The 12,511-nt window shown below is 50.7% G+C and overlaps 1 protein-coding gene and 1 long non-coding RNA gene across 9 annotated transcripts in view; one reads left to right on the forward strand and one right to left on the reverse strand.

Moving 5' to 3' along the window:
* The window catches only part of pnt (ETS transcription factor pointed), a 325,056-nt gene that overhangs the window by 25,856 nt on the left and 286,689 nt on the right, over window positions 1–12,511 (reverse strand). For all 8 annotated transcript variants that reach the window (XM_084606204.1, XM_084606203.1, XM_084606205.1 and 5 more), the window contains one exon: window positions 9,943–10,143. In XM_084606204.1, coding sequence (XP_084462330.1) covers window positions 9,943–10,143 — 201 coding nt within the window. The remainder of the gene's footprint in view (window positions 1–9,942; window positions 10,144–12,511) is intronic.
* Window positions 1–12,511, forward strand: part of LOC146185246 (uncharacterized) — a 30,246-nt gene that overhangs the window by 3,768 nt on the left and 13,967 nt on the right. The gene's annotated exons all lie outside the window — the stretch shown is intronic.

Genomic DNA, 12,511 nt, shown 5'->3' on the forward strand with positions numbered 1-12,511 from the left:
GAAGTGACGAGAGAAAGACAACACAGGGCGTCACGAAGGCAGAACAACGTGAGCGAGAGGCGCGCGCCCTGACTACTCTGACGGGCACGCCGCAAGCGCCGCTTGCTGCCAGGGTCCCCCCCACACACAATGACATTCCTCGATCTGACAAAATACAGGATGCCCCGCTTTCGGCTCGACCGCACGCCACCTCTGCCTCAATGCTAGCAAGTACGCACAGCGCACGTGCTCTCTGCACCTACGGTGGCTAAGGGGGCGTTCGCCGCACGCCACGGCGCATGCGCCGCGCTTGCTCCGCTACACTGCCAACTTGAGCGTGACCGGGTATATATTCTGCGGCCCGGCGCGGATATGCGGTCGGCGCCGCCGCAGTGGATCGTCCCTTTTGGGAATCGTTCTCTTTTGTCTGTGCGTCGAGCCGGTTAGCACGACGAGATGGAGCGCACCATCGCCCATATCTTTCCGTGCTGCCTGCCGCGTTTCATGGTTTACGCCGTCGCCTGGTAGTAGCGTCGTTCGAGCTGATTTTATTCACTTTTTTTTTTTGTTGTTGTTGGAATTGCACTTTTTTTATGTGTGTGCGAGTGCTCAGTGCGCGATGCTAATGTACCCCGCTCCGCAGCCTCGCCCCCAATGAATGAGGGAGGGTAGCGCGAAGGCGACATCCGGACTACTTTGTTAACGAAGGGCCCGTCGTCCCGCTGGAGTCCCTCTGACGCGCATAAATGTGTCCTCGCGCGAGACAATGGCAGTGCTAGCTCGCCGGAGAATTAAGAAAAAAATAAAAAAGAAACGAAATGTACGAATAGCGTCGCGTCACTTGTTCTTTACCGCTGCCTTTGTCATCCGCCTCCTCCTCCTCTTGCTCGTCAATTTGCGTGTTCGTGCTCCGTTTTGTTCAAGAGCGCATCATCCGTACTTCTGGGATTTGTGGACCCGGTCCCACACGCTCTGTGGCCAGTTAAGGTCGCTGCGTTCACTGAGCCGCTGATGCAAAGCATGCGCCAATTAAAGGTCGCAATGCGCAGTTGATAGCCAGAGTTCCCCGATCGCATGGTTGAGGCTGTCCACCAGGCGGCAATATCTGGAGCGCTTCTCGTGCAGTACCACGCTCAGAAGCAACACACAGATTTTAAACAAACCCGCCATAAGCAATGATATGTTCACTTTATATCTTTTTTTTTTTTTTTTTTTTTTTTTTTTTTTTTTTTTTTTTTTAGGAAGCAGCGCGACGAGATAGATTACGTTCACGGGTAAGATGAAATTGCGAGAACAAGACTGCCGCTTTTCAAGTGCAGTAGTAGAAACAGGAGATACATACTTTCAGACTGGCTACCAGAGCACTGGTTATGTACAAGCTCACAAAGCTGGTCGCGCCGTAGCTCTTACAAAGACCGCGCATATCCCAAGCTGCCGCGACTGATTTATCAGCGGTCGCGTTCTAGACATGTAGGAGAGAGTCCTAGTTACGTGGACGTCTCCCGCGACACTGACCGTCGCCTCGATTGGCCGCGGTTCCCGTGTTCATATACGGCGAACCCGTTTTCACCACCTGCCTACGTACGGCGCAAATTGGAACCAAAGGCAGCAAGCACGCACGAGACCTCCGACTCTTGTTACAGTTGGCTCGCGCGACGAAAGGGAAAGATTTCTCCCAATTAGACGCTTCGTAACGAGAGTCACGAAAGAGCCACGCGAGCCGCGGGCTCAGGGCCAGCCGCGCTACAGCGATGCTGGCGCTCCCCCTGAAGGATGGAAGTGGAGGACGTGACGCGACAGCGAAATGGCGCGCCACCGAGAGATTTCTAGGCGCGATGAGCGCGTTCGCGCGCGAATCACGCGAAATATTAAACAGAAGCGCGCCATCCCGTCTCTTCCTTGGCTGGCTTGGCGGCCGCGAGTGGTCACCGACGAAGATGCTTCGCCAAAGCCGGCCATGGAGGACTACGCGCGCGGCCTTTAAACGAGCACCTGCTAACCACAACTGCCTAACGCGTCGTGGAGTTGGAACGCGCAGCACGGACGCACCAAGGACGCGCAACGGGCCAGCCGAGCACGGACCGAATCTGCAGCGAGTGGAAAATAGGCGAGAGATGGCGAGGAGCGACCTAAAAAAAGGAGCCGCCTCGGTTCTGACGGCGCAAATCACGGTGATCGTGCAGCATGTATGACGACGGAGGAGGCGAGAGAGTTCGTCGTTGCCTTGGCAGGGCACAAGGTGAACGGTGGAAACACCTTGGCGATCGACGGGGACCCCTCTCCTTCCCAAAGCGGTGCTGGCCGAAAGACAACAGTGCGGAACAACAGCGTCGCCTCCCCCGCCTGGCCTTGGAGAAAAGCGCGCGCGGGCTCCGTGCCCGCTTTCTCGGCCGTGGCGGTGGCAACGGTGGCCCGGAGAGGGAACCGGCCGCTCTCGAAGGAAGAAAGGGAAAGCCCGCCGGTGAACTGTTTCTTTTTCTGAGCGCCCGCGAGCCGACAAATTGGAGAAAAGAATGTCAGGGATATTGCCAAGGTCAATTACTCTCTGTTTCCCGGGCCGGAAAAGGGGGCAGTGAGGGTGGCGAGGGGTTTCTTGGATAACGGGTGCATTATAGCAAGCTTCTCATGTAAGCACGACCTTGCAACTGATGCCTATATTGGTATTAATGGCAACTTTACGCTCGACCAAGGAACCGACTCTTCCTGTGCTTTGCGCTTGCCTCAGCTCAAGATATAGTCGTTAATTTCAGTGTTCCTGGCTCCTGGTCTAAGCCTGTCAGTGCACCATTCCGCTGCCGAACATTCATTCCATGTCTTGGCTGCGCTTTCAAGGTAGCCGAAAGCGCTGCGTGCGATTATTAATGACGATAAGAATTACAATAGTTGTAATAGACCAACGAAGTCAGCCTGACGTCGGTTCAGCACGTGGCTTTGTTGAAGTTATTACGATGCTGCAAAAGCTACAATTCCACAAACACCTCACTTAAATAACTTCACGAAATAGGCTATGCCGGTTCATCTTCTGCTGTTCGAGTGAGAGATGGATGGATACGAGCCTAGAATGTCATTCCCAAAGAACCAAAAAAAGAAAAAAAAAAGAAATACTAGCCCATCTATTGTTGAAGCAGCTTCGAGTCAGGGCCAATCCATGGGAACACAAATATCAGGCTGTTTATAGTGCCTTCGTTGTAAAACGTAAACAAACAGCTTATCGAGAGCGATACAAGCATTCTCGCGTTTTCACGCGCGCATACGCGTTAGGCTCTTCCTGGCCGGTGCGCAGAAAAGGGGGTGTATTAAAAAACGCTTAAGTGCGGCAACAATTCGCGCGTGCGGCCACGCGATATCGCCGAAGGCCTCCCGACTCTGTGGCAGTGGGAGGAGGTGGAAAACAGCGTGCCCAGCGCGTTACGTAAGGTACCGCCGCGCGACTCACAGCACCAGCAGCAGCAGCAGCAGCAGCAGCCACAACAGGCACTGCTCTCCCCTTCCGAGAAAAACAACATTTGCGCCTAATGATACGCGAAGAAAAAGAAGCATTATATTCGCACCCTCTCCCTCTTCCGCGCGCGTGCGGCTCAGGGTCGCCTCTCTGTTTTTTTATTTTTTCGTCTTTCTTTTTTTTTTTTTGTCTCGTTCTTCTAACGGCGCTGCTGAGTTAGCGCGTCCTTGGTCGGCGTTGTTGCGTCGGACCGAGACGGCCAGTCGCCTTACTTCTCTCAGCGGCAGCGAAGTTCAAGTTCTCGGTGTCACGGGAGTGCTTGCCTCCAAAACGCCGTCCCCCTCTTTTCGCCCCTTCTTCCTCCCTGCTACAATGTGTGTCAGGTTCACTATCACCATCGGCGCTATAACTGCGACGCCGCAGTGCAGTGCAATCGCCAGATCAGCCTCTCGGCCTCCACGAAGCACCGCTAAAAGGCGGAAACGTGCACAGGCAATGTAGGCTTTCCATCAAATGACTTTATTGTTTGCCTTCGAAGGGCGTACGCTGGCGATGCTAACGTTGCATGCAATTAATGCATGCCGAAGTTAAATTCATGTCTTCTTCTCTCCCTTGCACTGCATCGCCGAAATCCGGACATTGTGGGGTGATTAATAGGCGTTCATTTTACTGTCTAGAGGAACTGCGACGGGTGGACAATGCTGTAAGAAAATTTTGGCAGGCGGTATTCGAAAGACGACACTCTCGAGTGTGGGCACTGTGCAGAATTGTTCCAGGTGCAGCTAGAACCACGTTAAAGATATGCTAAAGCAATGTCAATCACTAGCACGCCATGCACCGGACAGCGCCACCTGTGCTCTTAATCAGAAAGGGTGCGTGTGTGTGCGTGCGTGCGGCGGGGAGGGGGTGGTGATGTAAAAGCGCCGCGTAAGAGTTTGCAGGGTTATAGAGGCCTCCGGCGTCTGTTCCAAATGCATGCAACTAGTGTGGATCCACAATCTTTGTAGCATGGCGTTGAGAATATTGCTCTCAAAGCAGAGAACCGGATTGCCCGTATCCATTGCACCGCAGCCCCGCTTCGTGCGGCGTAGAAAAAAAAAAAAAAAAAAAAAAAACAAACGGTAGAGCAGAGCAGGCAACTTTTGTCGCTGCCACGAGGCGGCGCTACTATGCCTTCAAAGCTAAAGCCCCTTGTTCAAAACTAATTCAAATATGCAACGCAAGAGGCCTTATGGGGATCCAAAGCTGGTTAACTTTGTTCCGACTCTCATTTGGGCTTGAACCATGCCGGTGGGATACGCGACCTCATCACCACCCGCATACGTCCCTCTCACCCCAGTCCCCCTTTCCCTCTTTGGCATGGGCTGAAAAAAAAAAAAAGTTCGCAGGTCAACCTTCACGCTTCCTCCGGTGGCGCCAGAGGCGGGAAGGGGTCATCACTTTTCATTTGGCGGCCATCCCCACGGGACGACAGAAAAGCTGCACCCGTCTGAGTGCCGCCTGTCAGAACGGGCAGACACGGGCTCCAAAACGTCTGAACCAAGCGGCGTGCATAGAAGCTGCGGCCACGGCGGTGCCATAGTCATACTTGTTTCAACTTAGCCGCTCTGATGATGGTCGGACCCCAAGGCTACCCTGTTTGCCGCTTTGTTTGTCACCGAGTGGCTGCAGGAGAGACCTTCAACAAAAGCAGCTGCGGCGGCTCGCTTTTTGGTTAAAAATTGCTTTTCAGAACCCAGCTCAAACTGCCTTTATTCCAGCTTTCTTTTTCTGCCTTTTTCTCCTTCTCTCTCTCTCTCTATTTCACTTGGCGCCTTCCTTGGAGTGCCACAGAAGAGACAGCGTTGATCAGTGACAGCGCTTGCTTCGTGCACCTTAGTTCACTTGGTTGTTGACATTGCTGAGCAAAGAATGCACGGAATTAGCACTATCAACCTGCCTGACAATTCCAAGATGGAAGAAATGTGAACCTGACCAAGGCGCCGACACGCGTTCTCAGTGCGTCATGTGCGCCACAAAGCTAGCTAATACGGCGGCTTCATTCCCCTGTACTCCAAATGGTATAGTGTCGTCTACGGAACTCTTGCAAGAAAAAAGAAGCATGTGTTGCGTCACATCTACCCCACTAAATATTTTGCGAGTTACGGTAACAAGCAAAGCAAAAGCGCCAACATGCGTGGCCCGAGTTCCGCAGATAATCCGCGCGATATCGGCAAGCACACGCCCGAGCGGTTTTCGAAGGAAGGCGTATCCTCAACGAGGGCAGCGTATAGCGTTACGCCCACGAAGCGAGGGTGTCAAGCGGCGACAACTAAGCTCGGGCACACGCCTCGTTTATGCCTCGCCGTCCGCAGTATAATCTTCTTGTCCGCGGGACCACCAGGCTTTTTTTTTTTTTTTTTTTCCTGCGCTCCCCTTAAGTGCTGCGCGAGAACAAAGGACCACACACGTCGGGCGACAGACGAAAGCGCGCGGAGAAATCTTTGGACGCATGCCACCACGAGCCTGGCGCACGGCTTCGCGGAATGCGCACTTTCGGGCGAAAAGCTCTTCTCTCCCCTCTTATTATTATTTTTTTTTTTTTAGGCAGAGCAGTTTTGAAAGTGACATCGAGTTTGGTGGTCCCTGCTACGCCGTGGTTCTTATGAGATGAAACATGTCTTCATCTATTACAGAAAACGGACACGGTGGGCCGCTTTCAATACAGGATATATGTTGTCAGAAAATCCTAGGTTGTGACGCAGGTGCATATGTACAGGTAAGATCATTATCAAAGGGAAACATTCAGTGCGAGAATATAAACCAATCGAGTTGTCTTCTCTACACTGAGTCGTATTATTAGCAGTCTAGCGGAGCGCTATCGTCAGAACAAACCAAACAAAACCTACTCTCGCTCTTACGAAGCAATATTTATTAGGTTGCATCTGTGCGGGTTTACGGGCCCCTCGCGCAAGAAACGATATAATAGGTGCGAGGTCACAAGAAATGCTGTACGGATTTTTTACCTTTCAGGTCGAAAGCAAAATCACGATCAATGCGGTTTTCCAGCACAAAATTTTACCATTGATAAGAAGTAACTTTTGTTTTTCACCCCCAAGGTTGAGTGCTGATAAACTGCATGCTTTCCTAATACTTAGTAACTACGGCAGTTGTGTAAAAAGCGCGTTCTAGTTATGTGTAGTTAGTTCAAGTTTTGCGACAAGTTGTTACGATTTTCCATCCGCGATGGTCAAAATCGGACACAACCTGTGTTGCACTATTCATTTTCCAAAACATATCTACCTTGCATGCCATCTATAGTCGCTGTATTAGCAGTATACGCAAGTTAACTGCTGAAAGGGTTTTACACCTCCATTACAAACACAAGGACACCAATGTAAGACAAAAAGATACCGAAGTTGACTCTTTCAAAAGCAACAATTTAAAAAAAGTAGTGCGGTTACAGACTGCAGTGTGTAGTGTATAGTGGTTCAAGTGGGTGAATGCGGCATTCTGTTTTTGCTAAATAAGGATGCCTCGTAGCAAAGCATATGTTTTGGATAAAGCAAATCCGAGAACTTCTCTGACCAGTGAATACACGAGAAAAAAAAAAACAAACAAAAAGATTATATGCCTGAAGCAGTTCTGATGATTTCCGTTTCTTTTGTGATAAAAAAGAAATTCGGCACTATCCTACTTTCCAAAACACGGCACATCATTAGCACCCATCCAAATGTCACTTTTACCAAAAAGGGAAACGAATGACTTTTTTTTTTCTTCTTCCACTTTAAACTGAGTCTTAAAAGTGATCCGTAGCAGGCCCACAATATATTCGATTATGCTTCGTAGACAGCGTTGAATGTCGTCTCGCCCTCACGAAGTCGGCAGTTCAAGAACATAGTGCACCCTTATCTGAGAGACCAGCCCTTCGCAAAGAACGGAAGTTCCGACACGCAGACTACTTATCAGCTTCAGCCGCCAGCACAGGCTTGTGACTCAATTTAGATGACGACCACGTATGTCAAAACTTCGCATGTCAGTGTACTCTCCAGTCACGATTCGCAGGCTTTATCTTTTGAGGCCAGCTCTGACGACACGGGGTACGGCTCATTAGCTATTACTTGACTTACGAGCACTGGAATAAAGACAATGCTTTTTTTTTTTTTTTTCACTCAGTTGCGGTGCCAGAACAGTCAAGGGATAAACAACCGGCCATTTCCGCAACCACGTGTCCACTAAATAAAAACAAACGCGCACATCAACAGATCCCAGGAGAAACGACACGATGGATATGTCGCGTGTTGGTGATCTGCGTATATGATACATATAATAGACGGCAGCAGTAACAATAGTATGCTAAATGTTTCTCGAACTGTACAGAGAGCATTATACGTTAGGACTGAAATCTATAATTTAAAACCCTATGCTGCTCCCCATAGACCTAGCTCCGATAATGCAGCACAGTCCGTGCAGTAATAAGCTCCCACAGAAGGAGACAAAACAGATCCGTCAAGTAATTCGTGCAGCGCTAAATGAAGCGCCAGCGAACATAGCTCCGCAAATCCCCTAGCTGAAGACCTTCACGCCGCCGGTGACGCCCACTGGGCAAGAACGCCGCAGGCGCCACCGCATGAGTCACCGAGTCACTCGGTCACCGCGTGTCGTCGCATGGCCAGGCCCTGAAGCCGCGTAAGCACACGCGCACACACGTATGCACGTGAGCCGCGCGAGCGCGCTCAACCTGCCCCGCCTTCCCTTCCTCCTGTTCTCAAACTAGACGAGACAGCGGTGAGGGTCGCACGCGCCAATATGCGCTTACGCACATACACACCAGCGCGGGGCCTATCTGCATGAAGTTCGCCGTCGGATCCTCCCTTCTGCCATCACCCGCCCCGGGCAGGGCTTATTTGATCTAGGGGTGGGCGGCGCCGACGCGACGCCGAGAACCACCCATACACGAGAAAGAGCCGTCTCACAAGGGCAGCAGAAAAACGATCCCGCTTTAACCACAGGTAGTGCAAGGCTTTCTCGTTTCCCGCCGTTTCTTATACACAAAGCCTTGGTCTTACCGGAGAGGACAGGACTGCGCTACAGATCATCTGCTCCGCTCTGCCTTGTTCCATTTCCTTCGTTTCGGCTTCCTAAGTTCGCCTGTTAAGTTCCTCGGTGATGAAAACTCCGCAGGTCTCACTCGAACGGACGGTGGGTCGCATTGAAGACAAACTTCCGAGCAGCTACAACCAACACGTCAGCTTCACTGAAGCCCTTCAAAGGCCTCTGCGCGCGTGCAGTTGACATTTTCTTCACTAAGTTCTTCTCAATGATTCCTCGCTGTTTGAAAATGGAAACTATGACACTGCACAGGCAATAAATAACGGCTCGTCGCCTACGGAGGTTAAGTGCCAATCGGCTAATGTCGTGAACCAGGAAACTAGACCCTTAATCGCAGCAAGGAAATCTTAACTCGTACACAGCGAGAGTGAACACATCACCCATTCGGCTTTGCTTGTTTACCCCACACTACCTACTGTTACGACCAAGCATCCGCAATTGCGCGCTCTATTGTTCGCCTGTGGGCATGGATAAGTTTTGTGAATATGTGGTGATGGTCCAATGGCTCTAAGTGAGCCTGTTTCCAGGAATCCTGTTTTGTAAGCATGTTTTGCTTTGTGGACAACCTGCAAATGCCAAATTGACCCTGTCAAGAGAACGTCTGGAAAAACACAAAGAAACGTCCCCCTGAGGGAAATAGCAGGAAGTGCTTTCTTTCTTTTGTTCACCCTTCCAGTCGAGAAGTGCTATCCTCCAGTGATGAATGCCTCCTATCCAAAGGAGACGACAGAGTGACATGTCCGCTGACGTGCAGGACAAGAAAGGAGCATGACTCATACGGCCATTAAGTGATTTCCCGGGAATGCAGGAAAGATTTGCAATTGTCGAAAAGGGACCATGTTGGGAGCCCTATGCGGCGCCACGTGCACTCGGGTTTCTGAGAAGTAAAACCCCTTGTCAGAACCAGCCTGTGGTTTCTTTGCTGAAGAATAGAAATGTACATCCTCTCCTCGCCGTTCCCAAGCTTTTCCCGCCAACAAGTGATCACGCCCAACGAATGAATGCCGGACCAGTCAGTGCTTCAGACCATCAGTGCAGTGATGTGTTCGATTGGATGCCGATACCTGAGGGGCTGGACATAGGGGGGTTTTAAGGACGCTGCAGAGCACGAAATGTCGCTCTGGGCCCTGGGTAAACGGCTCATCCAGTCGCTTCTCGCTATGAACTCTTAACGCTTGCCATTTTGCTGATGTACCCTTCTTTTTCATGTAAATAATCCTGTAAATAAGTTTTCCCAAAGTGCCAGTAAACCTGCTTGTACATATTTCACCAACTTCGAAGATTCAATCCTACTTCAACCCCGAGTCTCTGCACGCTACCAAGTGAAGGCCGGGTCGACTTAGCCCCAGCGTCACGACACTACAAAGCAACGTGCAAAACTGCAGTTCAGCCGTGGGGAGAAGGCGATAAAAGACGCCGTTGCCGCTTACCTTTCTGAAGGATGTCCAGGTGTTCCCAGAGAATGTCGCCCATGAAAGGCGGGAACCTGGTGAGGAAGGCGTCCTTGCCGAGCGCGCACATGTCCTTGCCCTTCATAGCGAAGCTGGGCATGTTCACTCCTTCGAGACTGAACTCCCGGATCGCCCAACCCAGCCAGTGAGCGACGTCCATCTCCGTCCACTGCCGGGGGTCTGGCGCCGAGTGGAAAAAGCAAAACAACAGAGGAAAATTAGACACTGTTGGTACGTCGTCTGCGTGTTCCTCGGCTGAATTCAAGAGATCAAAGCAATAAAAGGAAAACATGATTTTGCACCCTGCAGACGGACGTCCGCAAGCGTTCATTCGCCAGGCGACTCAATATGTAGCTTATAGCCCACTAGCTAAAAAGCAAAGCACTCCGCGGTTCGACACTTGTCTGGAACATTAGCGGTACATCATCATCATCATCATCAGCCTGATTATACCCACTCCAGGGCGAAGGCCTCTCCCATATTTCTCCACTTAACCCGGTTCTGTGCTAGCTGTATCCACTTGACCCCCGCGAATTTCTTAACCTCATCCGCCCACCTAACTTTCTGCCGCCCCCTGCTACGCTTTCCTTCCCTTGGAATCCAGTTTGTTACCCTCAGCGACCATCGGTTATCCTCTCTTCGCACTACATGTCCTGCCCATGCCCATTTCTTCTTGATTTCCACTAGAATGTCGGTAACTTGAGTTATTTCTCTGACCCACGGTACAACACGAGGCAAATTAGCGGTACAACACGAGGCAAATAATCATTCCCACATGACAACACAGATACTGCCCGCGCTTAATTAGGAGCATCCACATAGTCAAACGAGCCAAACATAAGAGTGCCCCACATTCAACATAAGCTACTGTTGCTAGCCCACTTCGGGCTTTGTGGAGCGGTATGTAACTATAGGTCATTACATGGGCTTTTCTCTTACCTTATCTTGCGAATAGCGGCTGTAGCGCGCAAAGCTCTAAAGACTCGTTACATGTCTTGCAGAGCGCGAAGCCTGAAGAGGATTCCGTTCAAGCTGACTGCTTCCGATGTGCGACCGCACAGGCAGTCCTTATAAACCCGGCATTGCGTATTCGCGAGATTCGAATCCTGAAGGGAGCCTATCTAAGTCATCGATAACCGCAATACACCGTCGCCTGAAGGCGGCCAGAGTCGTTTCGTGGTTTCGGTTATGGGGCCATTAGAACGAGGAAGAAATGCTGCGTCCAGCAGCGGGTTTTAAAATGTCTGCAAGCACGCACGCTTAATCGATATTAGCGGTGGCCAACCGATCTCGGAACTGAGGAACGTCGTTTGCGACCACCCCACCGGGTAAGGATGAAGTCCCAACTAAAATCGCGCCAACGTGCGCCCTAGACTGGAAACGCGCACGTGGGAGACGCCGTTTCGCTGCCTGCCTGACTGACTGTTTCCCCGCCCAGTCTCGAACTCAAGCCGCCGGACCATGGTTCGGACGCCCCGAACGGCCGTATTCCCATTTATACCAATTTCCTACAAGCGCCACCTCCGTTTTCTCCCTGACAGACGTGCACTATTCCTTTTCTTTATGCGTTATTACACATTTATTTGGTCAGTTATTTCTTTTCACATCGAACGTCCTCGCTCGTAGATGCCCTTGGCTGAGCTCGAATACAAGCCGATATACTTGCTTCATTCCGCACATTTTCCCTCTTTCGATTATTTCTCTGTGTCCCCCTCTAGACCGCGCACCGCGTAAGTGCATCACGCCTAAACGTTCAGTGGAAGCGCACGAAGAGTGTCTTGTCTCTGGTTCGTTGCGTGACCCGCCATTTTGAAAAGCGAGGGCCCGAAGAAGGTAGTTCTCGTCTTCGGTCCGGATTTTTTGTCTGTTATTATTGAGAAGCGGAAGGCGTACGTTGGTTTACGGTGGTTCTTTCGTGTTGTTAGTATGTACAAGCATGAGAAAAAGCTTTCCCCAAAATGTTAAACGTGGAATGGCCTGTAGCTATTTATGAAGAGGAAAAAAGACATGACGCAAAAGAGACGACTGGCGGATAAGGATATTACCGAGGGATTGCGACTGGCGACCAGACATGCGTTTCGTTACGCTTCCGAAATTCAATTTCTGGCAGTAAACGAGCAATTTCCGCCGTGCCGCGAGGGCTACACACCTAGGCCTGCTTGCGATGCCAAAAAGAGGTTAAAAAATAAGTACATAATGGCAGAAAAGAAGGGTGTGAGCGCTGGAAAAAGGGAATTGCAGGATCAAGAAAGGAGCAAAGGAAGAAATACAGGTTATTATATCTTACGAGAAAGTAACTCAGCGTAAATGTTCTGATGTGATTCCTTCACTGTGCTTTATTGTTCAAGAATGAATTGTTGTTGCTATGACTGCTTTCCTAGTACAGGGCAGCATTGCCTAGTTTCCAGAGGTGTGATCAGGTGACCGGGAAGAGTCGAGTCGCCAAGTTCTAGGCATGCGATTCGCTGACCATGTGCAGAACTATTCTTTCGCTAATACTGCGCAGCACCTGCATGACTGAAAACGCTTAACGCTAATGTTTTAGTAG

Source organism: Amblyomma maculatum, chromosome 6, assembly GCF_055883805.1.
Source record: "Amblyomma maculatum isolate TAMU_Amacu chromosome 6, ASM5588380v1, whole genome shotgun sequence".
Lineage (NCBI taxonomy): Eukaryota > Metazoa > Arthropoda > Arachnida > Ixodida > Ixodidae > Amblyomma > Amblyomma maculatum.